Source organism: Rattus norvegicus, chromosome 16 (assembly GCF_036323735.1).
Source record: "Rattus norvegicus strain BN/NHsdMcwi chromosome 16, GRCr8, whole genome shotgun sequence".
Taxonomy (NCBI): Eukaryota; Metazoa; Chordata; class Mammalia; order Rodentia; family Muridae; genus Rattus; species Rattus norvegicus.
The window spans coordinates 2,329,598-2,348,459 of NC_086034.1; the positions used below are offsets into that span (position 1 = coordinate 2,329,598).

Consider the following 18,862-nt stretch of genomic DNA (forward strand, 5'->3'; position numbering starts at 1 on the left):
CTCATCTTCTCTTGGGAGGATGACTCTTCCCTTGCCCAGGCCTAAGCCTTTCTCTCCCTATCTTAGCAGCAATGGGGCTGAAGTGTCAGCCCTTGCCTCGAGAAGTATCTATTTATTTCCATTGCCTGCCTTTTGTTGGACACACACACACACACACACACACACACACACACACACACACACACACACAATGACTATAACCCAATGGGAAGGCCCCAAAAATTTTCAGTAGGCTCTGTGGAAAGTGTGCTGTCGGATATCTGTGCACATCTGCCAGGCGAGGAGAGCCCATCATGGTGGGAGAGGTGCCCCCTAGTTGAGTCTAACAGCGGGGGAAGGGCTGGCAATGGGCAAAACAGGGCAGAGGCTGGGTGTGGCTGGCAGGACTTCACAATGTGCTCCCTTCCGAGTTATTCTGTCTGCGAATGGAATCTTTTGGGATCTGGAATTCTGGAGGGTGTCTGACCCAAATCTAGGAGCCCAGAGTTAGGGGAGAGAGGAGATCTTGTAGAAGGTTGGTCGGGAGTGGGGTGGGGGCAGGTGTCTGGAAAGAGGCCTCCAGCAACCCAGGAGGAAGGAGTTGAAGTACTCAAGAGGGATATGGAGGGTTACTCGCTGACTGGCTGGGGCGCTGGTTTTCAGCCTCCCGACATCTCTATGCGTGTACAGTCTTGCCTTCTGGGTGGGTCTGTAATGTTTCCTCATAGGGTATTTTTATCTGCCTTCTCCTCACCTTCCGGTGTGCCTAGCCTCCATCCTTGGCAAAGCTGCTGGGTCTATCCTACAGACCCTTTAACAAGCCAGCCACCCTAGCCTTGGTTGGCCCAGCAGAAGTCTCGTGTCTGTCAAGTTGGAGGTGGGACTTGCTCACCAGCTCGAGCCTCCAGTGAGGTGTGAGGTAGCCTACCTGACAGTCGCCTTGCCTCCTCATGTGTGTTCTGTAAAGGAGGAACTATAGGTGGGGTACCATGGTGGGTTCTTGTGCTTGACTGTTTCCTTGAGTCCTCACAAACCCCCCACACAAACTTGATTCCTTTACAGGGCCCTTTTGCAGTTGGAGAAACTGAAGCACAGAAAAGTCCTTTCCCAAGTCTTATAGCTTCTAGGTGGGGGAAGCAAAATTAGAGTTCTGGGAGTCCAACTTTAGAACTTAAGGCCTCCATCGGTAGTTTATATCATGAAAGATTTTATAGTATAGGTGTTTTAGTAGCCTGTCCATCCTGAAATCATGTCGTCCTGGGGTTCTTGTAGCATGGGCTTGGAGTCCACTTGCACATTATGGTCCTCTCATCTATGCAAACCAAATTAGAAGCTTAAAGGGAAAAGACAAAGGAATAACCATTTAGTCTGTTTAACGAGTGTGTGTTCTGGAAAGGGTAGGAGAGTGAGGTTTCTTAAGCTGGTCACGCCTACCCCTGTTGCCCAGCTAACAGCGTCAGTCTAGTGTGCACATCTGGAAGTCACAGGCCTCTGCTGCCTGCCTTCCTTTCCCCTTTGATTGTGCCCCCACGCCCACCCCAGTTTGCTTTGGGTTATGGTCTCCTCCTTGCCAGCTCATCAGAAGGGATGCCATTGGGGAACAACTCTTCTACCCTAGAAGAGCGTAGGGCTCGAGTCCTCCCCCACTTTCCCCTCCCTGGTCCCTTTTCCCTTTTCTCTGCCCCGCCTGTGAATGCTGTGACCGAGTATATAACCAGCCTCGTCTGGAATCCTCTGCCTCAGCTTCTACACCTGCCTCCTGTTATCTTCTAGTTCCGATGGCTGATGTGATTTGGTACTGCAGTTATAGCTAGCCACCGGCCTCAGCACCTTTCCACGGGAGTTCCCAGGGTAATTTTAGGTTCTGCAGGATTTCCCCCACAAACTTCATTATGTGCCAGACAGCGTTAGATGGATACAGTTGCTCCTTCTCTTAGCACCATCTTTCTTAGCTGACACTTGAGGGTCAGAGTATAAAAATGACACTAACATACAGCCAGACGGTTGTCATAGGAGGCCCAGGCTGTGGGTACTCGCTCTTGGAACCTATGAACTGTTAGGACTTTGGGAGGTTTGGTCATTCCATGGTGCTGTCCAGTTCTAGCTGTCCGAGCTTGGTCACTCTGCACAGGCCAGAGTCTGTCTCATTCTCTGAAAGGTGAGGGTTACAGTGTCCATCCATTGGCCTTTTGGTGACCTCATTCACGGGGTGCAACTCTGGGTGGGCCTTGGTCATTCATCACTCGGGAGGCAGAAGCAGGCAAATCTCTGAGTTTGAGGCCAACCTGGTCTACAGAGAGTTCTAGGATAGCCAGAGTTATACAGAGAAACCCTGTCTCAAAAAGGGGAGGGGGGCATTCTAGAGCGCTCACCTGTTTGTGGCATTTTAAATTTTTGGCTGCTTGGGGGATGCTGTCCATGTGCCCTTGTGTATAATAATTGGCAGTGTGGCAGACTGGGCTGCCATTCTGGAGATGAGTGAATTCCGGAGTGGCATGTGTCAGCGCCATGAAACTCATCACTTCAGTAGACCCTAGTAGGCAAAGGGTCAGGTCAGCGAACTTTGCCTGGTCAGGGGATCCAATTTTGCAGCTTCAATTTGAAAACTGAGCACGAGAGCATTTAGTGGTCATTTTACATGGTTCCTCTATTCCCACCACTTCTGTTGGGGACTTTGGCTACAAAGGATAAGTGTGCTTGACTTTTAGGATGATGTGTTTCTTCTTCTTGTCATTGGCTTCTCAGCGCCTGCGTGTCCTCGGCTGTGAGGAGATGAGTCTTTGCTGTGCGTGCTGCTGAAAGGGTCCAGTAGAAAGGAGAGTTGGAAGCCCCAGCAGGTGCTGAGCACAGGAGAGAGCCTGGCTCCATTGCTATCGACGCTGTGGAAGAGGGCAGCAATGACAGTGGTCCTCAGACCCCTGGGCAGCCTATGTATGTCCCTTCCTGAAAGTGGACTTGTCTTGGATGTAGTCAGCACAGGATGGGAAACCCTCGACCTGTGTCCACTTACTTGGGTATCTCACGTCCTCCCACCGTTGGGTCTCCCGTGGTTTTATAAGCTACCAGTGTGTTTCCTGTCTGCCAAGAAAAATGTATTGAGCATCCACTGAGAACAGAGCACGAGGGGCCTTGAGAGAATCAGGCGGACAGTAATGTGGCTTTATACAATTCAAGGCTTTTCTAGGTTTGGTGTTGCATTAAACTGTTTACTTGCGGGGTTGGGGATTTAGCTCAGTGGTAGAGCGCTTGCCTAGCAAGTGCAAGGCCCTGGGTTCGGTCCCCAGCTCCGAAAAAAAGAAAAAAAAAACTGGGGGCTGGGGATTTAGCTCAGTGGTAGAGCGCTTGCCTAGCAAGTGCAAGGCCCTGGGTTCGGTCCCCAGCTCTGAAAAAAAAGAACCAAAAAAAAAAAAAAAAAACTGTTTACTTGCTTACTAATTTAGAGTTAGGGATCTCATGATATTGCCCAGGCTGGTCTTGACTTTCTTGGTCCATACAGTCATCCTGTGCCAGTCCCCTGGCATAGCTAGAATTACAGCCCTTTGCCACCACACTGAGTTTTCATTTTCTTTCTTCAGGGTGCTCAGAATTGAACCTAGAGGGCCTTGCACCTCCAACTCTGGAATCACCTACTCTTTAACATTACATTACTTACTCTGTGTGTGTGTGTGTGGTGTGTGTGTGTGTGTGTCTGTGAAGTGTGTATCTGTGTCTCTGTGTGTATATGTGTGTGCTTGTATGTATGTGTGTGTAGTGTGTGTGTCTGTGTGTGCTTATATTGTGTGTATGTGTATGTTTGTGTAGTGTGTGTGTCTGTGTGTGCTTATATTGTGTGTATGTGTATGTTTGTGTGTGTGTAGTGTGTGTGTCTGTGTGTATATGTGTGTGTAGTGTGTGTGTCTGTGTGTGCTTGTATGTATGTATGTGTGTTTGTGTGTGTAGTGTGTGTCTGTGTATGTATATGTGTGTGTATGTGTGTGTGTGTGTGTGTGTGCGCGCGTGTGTGTGTGTGTTTTCCATGGCACTCATGTGGAGAGGGGAGGACAGTGTGTAGGAGTGGACTCTCCTTCCACTCATTGGGTCCCAGGGATTATACTCCAGGTCATCTGGTTTGGTAGAAAGTGCCTTACCAGCTGAGCTATTCCGATTATTTTGTACAATGGGAACTTTCTCAAGTAAAACATGGGGGAGAAGAGATGCCCTGGGTGAAGCTGAAGTAGCTTTCAGACTAAAGAAGGGAAGCTTGTGGGCCAGCAATGAGTTTCCTTTCCAAGCCCTCTTCTCTTGGAATCTGGGATTGGTTCCTTTCACTTGAGGACTGACCAGATCTCCACCCAAGCCTCCATAAACTAGCATAGGATGGAAGCTAGGCCCACAGAGTCCGTCTTCAGACACCCAGAGAAAACTGGGATGGTCCCTCTGTGTGCAGCTAAGCTCTCAGGAGAGCCCCGAGGCTGCCTGGCAGAGCTGAGTTGGAAGTTCTTGCTGGAGCATGTGTGATCACAGCGCTGGCTCTGGTTCAGCATTGCGGCATCGTGACACTGTATGTGGAAACCCAGCGCCCCAGGCCCTTGTCTGCAGCTCTCTTCTCTCTCCGGGGTGACAGCTGACGGGCCAAGGGTCTTTTCCTGAGACCCTGGTGTGGTCAGATCCTCACCAGGGCTGCATTGTTTTCCCAGCTGTAGCAGCTGTGTGGCGCCCTCGTTAGAGGGACAGCGCCCAGCTCCCCGATATTTCCCATCTGTTCACCAAGTGTTTCGTACATCTGAGTGTGCTCGGTCAGGGAACCACAACCAACACCACCCCCACCCGGGCAGGTGGGGAGACACCCGCTCACACTGGTGGGGTTAGGGTAAGGGAAGAGTGTGGCAGGGGTATGAGGAAGGTACCTTCAGGGCACCTCTGGTGAGGCCCAGGGGACCTCGAATGGCTGAGCTTACATCCTCTGCCCTCTCTCTCCTCAGAGGGGCCCCAGCGTGTTGGCCCTCCAGGCTCTTACGTTCGCATCAGAGCTGCACACATGCAGCGTCTCTCAGGCTTGGCCTTCTTCACCTCCCACCTGTGGAGCCCTTCCTAACTGCTATGTCTCATTGTGCTGGGACGCTCGGTGCTTTTTCCTGTGGGTCCGGGGATGGCACTTGAGCCCTTGTGCACACCAGGCAAGAGCTGTGCCTTTAGTGTTTGGTGTTTTGTTTTTATTCATTTTTAATTTTTATGCTGAGTTTCACTGTGTAGCTCAGGTTGGCTTTGAACTTGTAATCGCCCTGCCTCTATCACCACACCAAGCTGGTCAGTGCTTTAAAAACAACAAAACAAAACAAAACAAAACAAATGTGGAAAATAATGGAAGAGATCCTAAAATCATTAGTGACACTGAGGCCTGCCATCACCTTCAGTCAGCTCCATGTCCTGTATCCCGTCTCAGAAGCAGGTATTCAAAATAGCACTGGGTGCCAGGGAGGTGGCTGAGTGGGCAAAGTGCTTTCCTTGCAAGTGTGTGGAGTAGAGTTTGAATCCTTGACACCTGTGCAAATGCTGGATGGGTGTGTTGGGATCCCGACATTAGGGAGGTAGAGACGGGATTCCTGGAACAAACTGGTTAGAAGAGCTGATTCAGAGCTCTGGGACCAAGGGAGATGGTGTGTGTGTGTGTGTGTGTGTGTGTGTGTGTGTGTGTGTGTGTGTGTGTGTGTGTGTGTGTGTGTTTTGAGGCAGGGTCTCTCTGTGTAGCCCTGGCTGTCTTGAAACTCACTCACCAGACCAGGCTGTCCTCGAGCTCAGAGATAAGCCTGCTGCCGTCTCCTGAATATTGGAATTAAAGGCATGTGTGGCCACTACCATCTAGCTGAGATCTTGTCTTGATATATGGGGAAATAATCAAGGAGGACACCTGGCATCAACATACCTGTGGATTCCACACACATGTGTACACATATACATGCATACATGCACACACACAAACATGCATGCACCCCACACATGTATACATGTGCAAACTTTTTTTTTTCGGAGCTGGGGACCGAACCCAGGGCCTTGCGCTTGCTAGGCAAGTGCTCTACCACTGAGCTAAATCCCCAACCCCAAACTTTTTTTTTTCAAAAAATGAGGCTGTCTCTGTCATTGCCTGCCTCCTTTTCCCATCCCAGTTCTAGGCATTGCACTCACAGCATGGCAGTGCTCTGCTGCTGAGCTATGTCCCCAGCCCCACGGATTTGTTTTTTCCAAGTGTCAGACATATTTGCATACACACAGTGCATATTTCGGATTGTTAAATAGCCAGCTTCGGGGACAGGTGGAAAAAAGGTAGCCATGAATTATGGTATATTCTGGTTTCTTTGGCTTAAATTCCCACCATGACTAGTTTCGAGGCACCAGTCTGGCCTGATTGAGCTTGGTACATCTGGATCAGGAGACACCTGGCACCTGCCTGTGCTTTGAAGCTGGCATGTGTTGGCTCCAGTGCACAAAACAGGCTTTTGGGACAGGAGGATTGCTCTGAGTCCAGACCGAGTCTGGGTTACCCCACATCATGAGTTCTAGTCCCATCTGGGCTATAGAGTGAAACCCTGTCTTGGAAAACCAAAAGCAAAATAGACGCACAAAAAAGAGAAAGAAACCTAAGTTTGCCAGAAGTCCCCAAAGCCATCCTATGCCCTCTTCTAGGTATTGTCTGTCCTTCAAAGCAGCAAGCGGCTGTTCCTGTGTTCAGTCACATCCCATGAAGACGCACCCGAGTCTGTTTCCTTGCCTTCACAGGGGCTCTGTCCTCTATTCTGAGCTGTCCTCATCCACTTGATGCCCTGCTGATGGGCTGGGTTGTTAGTCATTTCTCCTCTCACCCTCAGGAGTCTGTGAGCTCATGGGGCATAAGCATTTCTTGTGTGTATCCGTAAAGATGCTCCAGACCACTGTGGGAAAGCCAAAGATGGCCAGTGGATACTTGGATAGAATACCATGCCGCCACAGCTGCCCTGCGGGGTCCCTGTGACACCAACCTGTGTTTGGAAACTAGCTGAGGAGCAGGTCTTGATGGACGGGAACACTTGGGTTTAAGCCTGTCATCAGCATTGCTGGCTCTGTGTGCTGCCTCTGATGGGCAGCTAGCGGTCTAGCTTGTTATCTTTGCTTCGTGCAGTGTCTGTAGCTGTCCTTGAAGGATGTGGCCTTGCTTTATAGCCATGGCTCTAGGTCATCCTTCTTGGCTGTTGAGGAGATGAGGTCATCTGGGGCAGGTGGCTTGGGACCCTGTACTCCCAGACCTAACTGTTCAATAAGCCTTTATCTCTGCCTTTGGCTCTAGGCCTGAGGCGGGTAGACTACAGGGAGAGATGTTTCCATTTCTCTCTCCTCTCTCCAATAAAAGCCTGGAAGACAAACCCTGACTGTTGGCTGCTGATAAGTTTTTATAAAGTGCATAGCAGGGGACACAGGAACGAGTCTCTCTTGGGGGTGTGGTCCATTTCTGAGATCTACAAATGAGGAGATCATATTTGATGAAGGGTCTTGATACATTTGTTACTTCTATATTTATGAAACCTGCTGGGCTCCAGAAACAGATTGCATGGTTTGTTGTTTGTTTGTTTTTTCTTTCTTCTGCTTTCCTTTTTTCCTTGTTTGGAAACAAGGTCTTGCTAAGGTTGTGCCACAGCATAGGCCAGATTGTACCAGAACTCACCATCCTCTTGCTTCAACCTCTCAAGTGCTAGGTTCCAAGCTTGTGTCACTGTAACTAAGAACTTGGTTATGTCGTGCTGTGAGTTCTAGTCTAGTCTAGGCTACAGGATGAGACTCTGTCTCAAAAAAAAACCAGAAGCAAAATACACACACAAAAAAGAGAAAGAAACCTAAGTTTGCCAGAAGTCCCCAAAGCCATCCTCTGCCCTCTTCCAGACATTGTCTTTCCTCTAACCACTGACCTGATGGTTGAAAGGTTGGGCAGTTGGAACCGCCCCCGGCTCTCTGAAAAAGAGTGTATGAGTGCCATCGGCTCGAGTTGTTGCATATTGTGGCTTTCCTCTTGATGAACCTTTGTGCAGTGTCTGGGTTAGGGGCTTGTGGTAACTTACACAAGATCCTCTGAAACAGCGGTTCTTAACCTGGGAACCTGGCCTGTTTGGGGGTCAAATGAATGGCCCTTTCTCAGGAGTCCCCTAAGACCATCTGCATATCAGATATTTACGTTGCAATTCATAACAATAGCAAAAGTACCGTTGTGAAGTAGCAACAAAAATAATTTTATGTTTACAGTTCCACAGCATGGGGAACTGTATTAAAGGGTCACAGCATTAGGAAAGTTGAGAACCTCTGTTCTCAAAGATGCCCTTGACCTAGAAGGGCGTGGGTCCCATCACTTGTAATACTTGAGAGTAGGTGACCTTAGGTGTCAAGAGGGACTCTGTAGATGTTAGGTTAAGGATCTTCCCTTGGGCCAAATTGTCTTGAGTTATTCTAGAGGGGCCAGTATCATCCCAGGGACAGAGGGAAGTTGTGGGGAGGCAGTGTCCAAGATTGAGACATGACACTTAGAGCTGAGGGAGGAGCAAAGGTTTGAAGATGCCACATTGTTGTCTCTGAAGATGGAGAGAGAGATCAACTGAGGGGTATGTACAGGTCAGCCTCTGGAAGCCAGAAAATGCAAAAGAAAGAAAGATCTCTAGTGCTTCCGGAAGGAGGGGCAGTCCTTTTAGAGGACATATTATGTGATGGTTTGTATATGCATGGGCACTATTAGGAGGTGAACCTTGTTGGAGTAGGTGTGTCACTGTGGGTGTGGGCTATAAGACCCTAGTCCTAGTCAGTCTTCTACTAGCAGCCTTCAGATGAAGATGTAGTTCTGCCTGCACCGTGTTTGCCTAGATGCTGCCATGCTCCCTCCTGGATAATAGACTGAACCTCTGAACCTAAGCCAGCCCCTAATGTTGTCCTTTATAAGACTTGCCTTGGTCATGGTGTCTGTTCACAGCAGTAAAACCTTAACTAAGACAGAAGTTGGTGCCAGGGACCGAGGCATTGCTGTGATAGGCCTGACCATGTTTTTGTTTGGAAGAGTGTGGATTTTGGGGCTTTGGATTTGGAAAGCATTGGAATGCTTTAAGTGGGACTTAATGGGCCATCCTAGTAGGAATATGGGAGACATTGGTGCTGCGAGCGATTTGAACTGTGCAGACCTGGCCCAAGATGATCCAGTGGAGATTATCAGTATATGGCCTAGAGACTGTTCTTGTGGTATTTTGGGGGAAGAATGTGGCTGCCATTGTCTGAAGAGTCTGACTGAGGCTCAGGTGAAGAGATTTAGACTAATTGCTTTAAGAAAGGAAGTCTTGGGGGCTGGAGAGACGGCTCAGTGGTCAGGAGCACTGACTGCTCTTCCAGAGGTCCTGAGTTCAAATCCCAGCAACCACATGGTGGCTCACAACCATCTGTAATGGGATCCGATGCCCTCTTCTGGTGTGTCTGAAGACAGCTACAGTGTACTCACATACATAAAATAAATAAATAAATTAAAAAAAAGAAAGGAAGTCTTAAAACAGCCTGGTGTAAGTTCTGTTGTGTGGTTACTAGAGTCCACTGTCACAAACAGCATTTTAACGAAAAGGAGCAAGGGGAGAAAGTAAAAGTACAAAATATATGGTGTGAGTATTAAGGAGGCACCAGGAAGTGGAATGGAGTTGAATTCTGTGTTCAAAAGTATTTAATTGGGGTTGGGGATTTAGCTCAGTGGTAGAGCGCTTGCCTAGCAAGCGCAAGGCCCTGGGTTTGGTCCCCAGCTCCGAAAAAAAGAAAAAAGAACAGAAAAAAAATATTAAATCGAATTAAGGGAGTAGTGATCTTTGGGCAAGATTCCACTCAGTTAAGTTTAGGTCCGAGCATAGAGGTACACACACACCTATAGTCCCAGGAGGCAAAGACAAGCAGATCTCTGAGTTCAAGGCCGACCTAGAATAGAGCAAGTTGGCATGCAGATCTCTGAGTTCAAAGTCAGTCTATGGAGCAAGTCCCAAGTCAGCCAAGGAGTTGAAAAATAGAAAGCTGGTGATAATGTAATAGAACAAGGGGGCCATGTTCCAGCCCCAGCATGCAGCAGAACTCGGCAGCTTTGGCCATGTGGTTTTTGGTAATGTGTAAGAGTCACCTGGTACTGGTTTTAAAGGCACGAAGGGGTCACAAAGAGCAGCTGAGGCTTAGCACTGTGAGAGGCCATGGAAGGCCGTTGGTGAAGGTGCAGCCTCAGTTGCAGTTGTTGGTGAAGGACTTAGGGGGCCTTGCAAAGAAGTTGAAGCTTGGCACCATGAAGAGAGCCTTTGACAGGCTATTGGTGAAGACTAGTTGCAGTGGAAAACCCCAGCATATTGGAGATGTCAGTACCATGGGATGACCACCAAGAACAGCAGCAGCAGTGGAGTGGATCAACCTGAGCTTAGAGTGCTACAGAGGGCAGAGCTGGAGAAGTGATGCCAGCTCTTTGGAGGAGCCCAGAAGATCATGCGTGGACCCCAGACATTGAAACAAGAAACTATAGCGTTGAAGTTGCCTTGGAGACCCCAAGATGTTCAAGATGCCAGAGCTGTGGGCTATCTGCCGAGGAAAGCTGCTAACAGGGAGGGGAACCAGCCCAGGAGAATGAAGTTTGTTGCAGTCAACAAAGATGAAAAGGAGTTGGAGATCTGAAGACCGCTTTGACATCAGACATGGAGATGTTTGGGGTTTGCCCAGCTGGTTTCCTGTCTTGTTTTGGGGATTACAGTTAAGTGATTGGATGAATTTCAGAAAAGACTTTGAACTTTGGACTTTTAACATGGTTGAGACTGCAGTAGACTATGGGGACTTTTGAAGTTGAACTAAAATATATTTTGCGTTATGCTATGTTTAGGTATGGCCCCCATAGACTCATGTGTTTGAACAAGTCTATAGGTGCCAGAGAGTGGAATGTGATGGTTTGTATATGCTTGGGCCAGGGAGTGGCCCTATTAGGAGGTATAGCCTTGTTGGAGTAGGTGTTACAGTGGGTGTGGGTTATAATAACCTTGTCCTAGCTGCCTGGAAGTCAGTCCTTCACTAGCAGCCTACAGGTGAAGATGTAGAACTCAGCTCCTCCTGTACAATGCCTGCCTGGATGCTGCCCTGCTCCCACCTTGATGATGATGGACTGAACCTCTGAACTTTTAAGCCAGCCCCAATTAAAAGTTGTCCTTTATAAGACTTGCCTTGGTCATGGTGTCTGTTCACAGCAGTAAAACCTTAGCTAAGACACATTTGTTACTTAATCTGTGTAGCAACAGCAATGGGAAAATACTGTTTAGAAAAGTGCAACTGAAGACATTCTAGAACACATCTTGTGCTGAGTGTGTATAGTGACTTGATGTTACCACAGTCTCCCAAGATGCTCCAAGAGCAGCAATCTGAGTCCTGGTGGCTTTACTTTCTTGCCAGCGTCTGTGCCTTCTGGGAATAGATACTTTGAAGGGACAAAACAACAGGACCTCATAGCCAGCAGACACATTAGTACCATATGTTCAGGAGGCCAGTGCTCAGAAAATGCCAGTAAGTACCGACTGCAGGCAGCTGAGGAGCAGAATGAGGGCGTGGTCATACCAGATTCCTCTTCCCGAGAAGTAACTGCGATGGCTGACGGCTTGCGATTGACCCAGAACTTTCCATCTCATTTTTGTCTGGCTCTCACTGACCAAGGCGAGTGGTGAAGAAAAGCCCAGGCTGTGTAGTCCAATGCTCAGTACGAGAATTGCCATCACCTGGGAGCGGAGCAGGTCTCGGCCACCTGGAGCTCTGTAACATCTTCGATCCTGGCTCCCCTGCAGGCTGTGGGCTGGTGCCTTAGGCACTCCTAAGGTCACATTCCTGCTCATTGTTTGTCATTTAGTATCTGTGGTCTGGGTGACCATTTCTTCTTTATGAACTTTTTAAAATTTTGGGGATTGGGAGACAGGAGTGTTCATCTCAGGGACACTAAGTATACCCTCTGACATTTCCAAGCACCCACCTTCCATCCCCAATTTCCTGATGCCTAGGGTGAGGGAGTAGCAGCACCTCCCTACTAGGTCTGGTGTGTGAATTCTTGACGTCCTCCAGGTCAGAACCTGGTCCACGACACCCCTCAGTACTGAGGTAGAAATTGTTGCACTTCATTCAGGTACAAGCTGAAGAGTGATGGCTTCCAAACGGCTCGGTGGTGTGCACTTGTAATACCAACCCTTGGGAATCGAAAGACCGGAGGTTTAGAAGTTCATGGTTCTATGAGCTTGCATAGCAAGTTGGAGGCCAGCTTAGTTTACAGGAGACCCTCTCTCAAAACCAGAACGTAAAAGAGCAACAGAATACTTTCTGTAATCCCAGATCAAGCTAGCCACTCCTCCCAGGTGCCCTTTCCCCGGGCTGAGAGGGCGGGGATTGTCGGACTCTCATTGAGGATGAGGGGGAGGGTTCTGTGCTTCATGCAGAAGACATTGGTATTGAGCAATCTTGGCTTCCAGACTGGAGGGAGGTGGGCTGAGCAATTTTAGCCACACAGGGACTCTGACATGAGCGGTTGATATTTCCCTTCTGCTTTGCGTTACTAAGGCACCCCCAGAATTCTGTACTCCCTGCTTCTTTTCCCTCTCCTTTTCTCAAATCAACAGTTGGTCGGTCGGTTGTCTTCCTGGTAAGCTCTCCTCACTCCCGCCCCACCCGTCCCAGAATTCGTGGGCGGCAGCTAATGAAGTTAGTTCTGATGGAAGCCAGATCGGTGGCCTCACACAGGGATCCAGATACTAAAAATATCTCAAGGCCTGATCTTTACAAGTTAAATGAAAGACCAGCATGGGAGGTAGGGGCTGGGGAGTCTCTCTAACACTGGCTCTGGCTGGCTGGGGGCAGGCATCCTAGGAATCTGGTCCTTCTCACCTGGATCCGAGTCAATCAGATGGTGCTTTAACCTGTGAGGAGGTCAGACCCACGTAGAACAGATGGGGCTGATAAGCCAGAGCACTGCCCAGCAGGCCTTTGAGGCTCAGTGGTCAAGGCTGTAGCAGCAGATTTGCTGATCGGAGATGGCCGGCATCACCCCCCATCCCTGTCTAGGAGGCACTCGGTTGGAAGTAAATATGCTATCCCTAAGAACAACCTTCTAGGGGCTGGAGAGAGGGCACTGACTGCTCTTCCAGAGGTCCTGAGTTCAATTCCCAGCAACCACATAATGGGATCAGGCATACACACAGGCAGAACACTGAATATATATAATAAGTAAGTCTAAAAAATATATTTTAAAAAAAAGAATGGCCTTCTAGAGTGGAAGCTGGCTGCTCTTTTTAGTGTAACACAAAATGAGGTAGCTGGTTTCTGTTTAGAGGCGTGTCTATGAAAGGCATCTTTCTTGGGATATAAACCTCAGTCTTCTTGGTGAGGAATGCAGGAGCTGTGGCTGTATGGGGAGGCTGGGAGTATGCCTCCTGTTCTCCTGGGGACAGATGCTCCCAGAGTGAAGAGGAGGAAGGATCCTCCAAGGCACACGGGATATTCTCTCTAGTTCTTCCCTGTCTCTCCTCTGTCCCCCACTAACCTCTGTTACTCCCGAGTACTTCAACTTGGATCTCCACGTAGGCATCATGAGCACTGAGGGCTCCTGTACCATTCCAGGAGTCATTTTGTGATGACATCATCTGTGCTCCTCACCCTGTACCAGGTCAATAGTCCCATAGAAGATACCGCAAGGATGCTTGGGAAAGTAGTGCTGAGAGCTCAGAAACATTATCATCCCTTTTGGAAACCAGGATGCTTTAACTTTTTTTCAGATTGTGGAATATCTGCATATCCATAATGAGATATCTTGGAGCAGGGCACAAGTCTAAACACAGGATTTATCTTTCATATATACCTTATGCACATAGCCTAAAGTTACCTTTATGCAATATTTTAAACATTGATTTCATGAATAATACAATGTTTCTAGTCTAGAGTTTTTTACTTGGGATCTTGTTAGCATCCTGACAGTTTTAGATTTTGGAGCATTTTTAGGGATGTTCAATTTGGGATTGTGGAAGAAAGGATTGATTTGAGGAGATCCTGGGTAGCATTTGGTATTGTCTGATGTGGCCCTCTTGGTGTGTTTATGACTGAAATACACCAGCTTTGTGTGTGTAAATAAATGATGGTCATTTGACTTATTTAAGTCCTGATTTAAGTTCTTGTAGAGGACCGGGTCTCACTGTGACATTTCCCTTCATATGTGTCATTGTGCTTTGTTCTAATCCATTCCCTTGGTCACTTTGTTTTTCAGGAAAGAAGAGCTGGACCTGGCAAGCTGAGTCTGCAGAGCATTTCACAGTGATGAATCAGTGCATTTACAGAGGGATGGAGGAGCACAAGGAAAGGTAACAGTTAAGGAAAAAAATGTTTGCAGCAACTTGATACAGCATAGCAACTTGATACAGTGTCTCTGGGTACTCCTTGCCTTTTTACATTGGTAGGAGAAACCCAGAAAAGTCTGGAGGTTGCAAGGGGCTAGGCGAGGAGCTTGGTCGTTGAGTGTTTTCCCAGCATGCATCAGGCTCTGGGCTCGACCCTCTGCCCTGCAAACACACATCTCCTTTCACATTTTTTGTTTGTTTGTTTGTTTGTTTTTTGTTTGTTTGTTCCACCAGAGGAGAGAAATCATTGTTAAATATGGAGGAATTTTTCTCAGCCCCAGAAGAGCTGGGATCAGTGGGAAAATTAGGTGTCTTGGTGCAAAACTGTGGATGTTCATCCCAGACACAGTCCCACCTGCTCAGAACATCATGTTTGTGAGTGCTCAGTCTCAGGAGCAAGCAGTGATGGACATGAGTACTTCTGAGACATTTCTCCCTCCCTCCTCCCCCTCTCTTTCTTTCTTCCTTCCTTCCTTCCTTTCTTTCTTTTTTTCTTTCTTTCTTTCTTCCTTCCTTCCTTCCTCCCTTTCTTTCTTTCTTTCCTCCTTCCTTCCTTTTCTTTCTTTTAGACTAACTTTTTAATTTTAGAAATTAAAAAATAATTTTAATTCTCAGTCCTGAACCCATTCCTGTTCTTTCCTATGGTCAATGCAGTCCATGCTTGTCCTTTATATAATATCTACATTTCCTTCCAGAACTTTCCCTGGGTATCTAGATATATAAATGGAAAGCCATTCTTTCATTTCTTCTCCTTGATTCTGTTGTTGTTTTAGCCTTTGTTGTGTTGTTGCTGGTGTGTGTGTGTGTGTGTGTGTGTGTGTGTGTGTGTGTTGCACATGCATATGGAAGTCAGAGGTTGAGGTCAGGTATCTTTCTTATCTCTCTCTACCTTATCCATTGAGGCAAGGTCTCTCATTTGAACCCAGAACTTGCAGATTCACCCAGTTTTGGTAGCCAGTTTGCTGCAGGGATTCTTGCTCCAGCCTTCCCTGTGTAGAGGTTATAGGTGGGCTGCCATGCCTACTTAGTGTATATGTGGGTTCTGGGGGCCCAAACTCAGGTCCTTACATTTGGGCAGCAAACTGTTTTACCCAACCGTGGATCCGTCTTTCGCCCTCCATTTCTTCTCTTTAAAATGCATGCTGTGCTGGATGGCCTCTTTCACAACCCTTTAAAACATTTAATGGTGCATCCTATAATGTTTTTGAGGCAGCCTGTGCCGGTCTCCTTTGTTTTCAGGCCACACCAAGCACGAGGAGTGTCCGTCTCACTGATCGCCGAGCCAGCTCATGATGATTAGACTGGTTCTGGCTTTGTCGGGAATGTGTGCTATGGTATATTCCTTTGGGCATGCAAGCTAATGGTTCTCTGTGGTGGTTACCAAGGAGGAGAGTCACTGGATCATCCTAATACACACTTAGGAATCTAATAAACATGATCAGGTCACTCCTTAAAGATCACAGTTCGGCTTGTCAATGGGGTAGCAGGTTTCCTGTTTACCTACTTCCTGTAAATCTCAGATCTGTTCTTTAATTTCTACTGTTGCTGGGTGGACAGCATACCTCTCTGGGGTTGTGATTTCTTCTCCCTCTTCCTCTGGGGAAGTCCATCTTGGGACTGTTGCTTGGTTTCATCTCTCGGTGGTACCCATAAACTTCTGTACTCACAGGGAGCAATCTCTCCAGAGTCCCAGGGCTCCAGCATACCTGGGCAGTCCTGGCTTTTCCCAGACGCAGATGCAGCTTTGCTTTCTCTCTTGATGAGCATCCAGGCTGCTGTCCCGGGGGTCCAGTGCAGAAGCAGAGCCTCTCTTTTGGCTCTCTGAAGGCTTTGAAGAGCCTGGGGTTAGATTTCATAACTTCAGGTGGATTTCCTTATCTGCTTAGCTGCAGCACCGGTGACCGGCAGAGTGTGTGCTGCGGGTCAACCCATCTCTGTGCATCCGTTGATCTATTTCTCTGCTTGAATCCTCACAGGGGCTCTAGAAGGAATAAGCAGTGCTGCTCTCCCTCTTTTGTAGGCCTGGGCGACAGATGAGACCCCATTCAAAAGCCCTCCAAGGAGCAAAAAGGAAACACGTGACTATTTGGTCTCCTCCTGGAGGCTCAGCTCCTAACCTGTGCTCTTGTTAGATAGTAACTGAGTCACACTGGCTCAGAGGTGAGCTCTCCCGTGGGGCACGGCTCTGCCGTCAGCATGCCCTGACTGCAGTTGCCTTTGCCATTTGCAGCTGTTGCTTGGGTGTCCGGGGCTCTTCTCGAAGAGAGTAGGAGCTGAAAGGAGGGTGGCCAAGGAGGGGACGGTGTCCCCATCCAGCATCGGGCCCTGGGCTTTTCTGTCTCTCCAGCACCTCTGCTCTGTGTATTCTGGAGACCAGAGGCTTCACTCGAGCTCAGCCAGGTCCCCCTGAGGATGGATTTCCCAAGCTGAGCATCTTTGCTGTGGGAACGTGAATATATTTTATTAGGAGAAATGAGTCTGCCGGGATGGAGTGGGGAGGGAGTGTTTCGCTTGTCCTTGGTAAACCTAACTTGCCACTCTGCCCTAAAGTGTTTCCTTTTAGAGGTCATTCGAAGATTAAGCAACTCCAGAAGGGGCTGAAGATGTAGCTCAGTAGTACATACAGCCTTGCCTAGTATGTGTGAAGGCCTAGGTTCCACCCCAGTACCTCAAAACCAAGTACATAGCTTAATGTACAAGTAAAAGAAATGCAGGCGGAGTGCAATTTCAGATACCTTTCTTGCATATTTCAAAGACATAGAAACTTGGGGGGCTGGCTGGATGGCTTAATGGTTATGAACATGTTCTGCTCTTGCAGAAGATCTGTGTCCAGTTCCTAGCACCTATGTTGACTGACATCTACCTGTCACCCTAGCTCTAGAGAATTTGACACCCTATTTAGCCCTCACAGGTACCTGCACTCACACATACATACTGCCTCCACTCTGTAATTAAAAAAAAAAAGAATCATTAAAAATACACAGAGATGGAAGAAATCATAGATTTACTGCATTTCATGCCTTACTGTTTAAGCATAATAGTGAGGAAATAACTTTCCAAATTCAAGCTGTAGGAGCATGTGCTGGCCTCAGGTCTCTGGGGTCTGACTGACTGGGGCTCTTTCCACAGCATCAAAGCTACCTCTTGTGGGATTGGCTGATCCCAGAAGCCTGATCCCTCCCTCTAGTTCACAACTAGAACTTTATTATCTGAAAGTTCCTTGTGAGAGCCAGCCCATCAGTTGAATTGTTGAGTCATTCCGTGGGCATTTATTGTATGTCCCTACGGGTACTAGAAGCAAAAGATAGGTACAATTCGCCTTCTCAGAGAACTGAGAATTGAGTTGGGATGAGGGGCAGTTGCATACTTGGTGAGTGTGGGTCAGTGGAGAACATGTTTGTACACATCCCCTGTCCTTTTTCTTTTCTTTTGCTTTGCTTTTTAGATTTATTCATTTATTTCATGTATGTGAGTACACCGTCACTCTTCAGACACACCAGAAGAGGGCATCGGATCCCATCACAGATGGTTGTGAGCCACCATGTGGTTGATGGGAATTGAGCTCAGAACCTCTGGAAGAGCAGCCGGTGCTCCTAACCTCTGAGCCATCTCTCTGGCCCACATATCCCCTGTCTTTAGGTTGCTATTGCTATGATGAAACACCATGACCAAAGAGAAAGGAAAGGGCTTATTCAGCTTGCATTTCCACAGCACCGTATATCATCAAAAGATCAGGTCAGAAACTATAGAAGGGCAGGAACCTGGAGCCAGGAGCTGACACAGAGGCCGTGTGTGTGTGTGTGTGTGTGTGTGTGTGTGTGTGTGTGTGTGTGTGTGTGTTAGGGGTGCTACTGGCTTGCTCAGCTTGCTTTCTTATAGAATCCACAATCAGCAGCCCACGGGTGGCCCCATCCACACTGGGCTGGGTCCTTTCACATCAGTCACTAAGAAAAATGCCCTAAAGCTTGGCTACAGCCTAATCTGGGTTCATTTCCTCAGTTGACTCTTGGATGACTCTAGCTTGCATCAAATTGACATCAAATTAACAAGCATAATGCAGGACCACAGTCTGGCCCGGAGCCAGCCCACCTTGTGAGGACAGTGCCTTACCAACTGGCTACACGGTTCTCGGCACAGTGCAACTTTGCTCCTGAGATCTATGAACGTCTTTTAACCAAGGTTTTACAAAGAATTCTCACAGTATTCATGGCCATCATTTCCGATTGCTTCCTCTTCTAGGTGGAAACTGATCTTCTAGGGGCCCAAGAACGTCAGATTTCTATGTGATAAAACCCCAGCGAGCGAAGTGTCCTGTTGCACACAGTGACTATGACCAGAAAATATTTTGTTGTGAGAGTTTCTGATGTTCCCTCGGGTGCAAAGAGAATTCTCAGAAGAAAACTCCTTGTCTTTTCTATCAGTCTTCCTGTGAAGTGGGCTTGTAGTGAGAACTTCAGTCATGCTGAGGAACTGGAAAGACCAAG

At 48.0% G+C, this 18,862-nt stretch overlaps 2 protein-coding genes across 4 annotated transcripts in view; both read left to right on the top strand.

Annotated features, from left to right (window-relative positions):
* Il17rd (interleukin 17 receptor D) overlaps positions 1-18,862 on the top strand; it is a 254,656-nt gene that overhangs the window by 94,426 nt on the left and 141,368 nt on the right. The window contains exon 14 of the mRNA XM_063275628.1: positions 14,249-14,342. The gene's annotated coding sequence lies outside the window, so the exon portion shown is untranslated. The remainder of the gene's footprint in view (positions 1-14,248; positions 14,343-18,862) is intronic.
* Positions 1-18,862, top strand: part of Arhgef3 (Rho guanine nucleotide exchange factor 3) — a 280,324-nt gene that overhangs the window by 21,287 nt on the left and 240,175 nt on the right. For all 3 annotated transcript variants that reach the window (XM_017600023.3, XM_006252575.5, XM_006252574.5), the window contains exon 2: positions 14,249-14,342. In XM_017600023.3, the coding sequence (XP_017455512.1) occupies positions 14,299-14,342 (44 nt within the window). In that variant the 5' untranslated portion in view covers positions 14,249-14,298. The remainder of the gene's footprint in view (positions 1-14,248; positions 14,343-18,862) is intronic.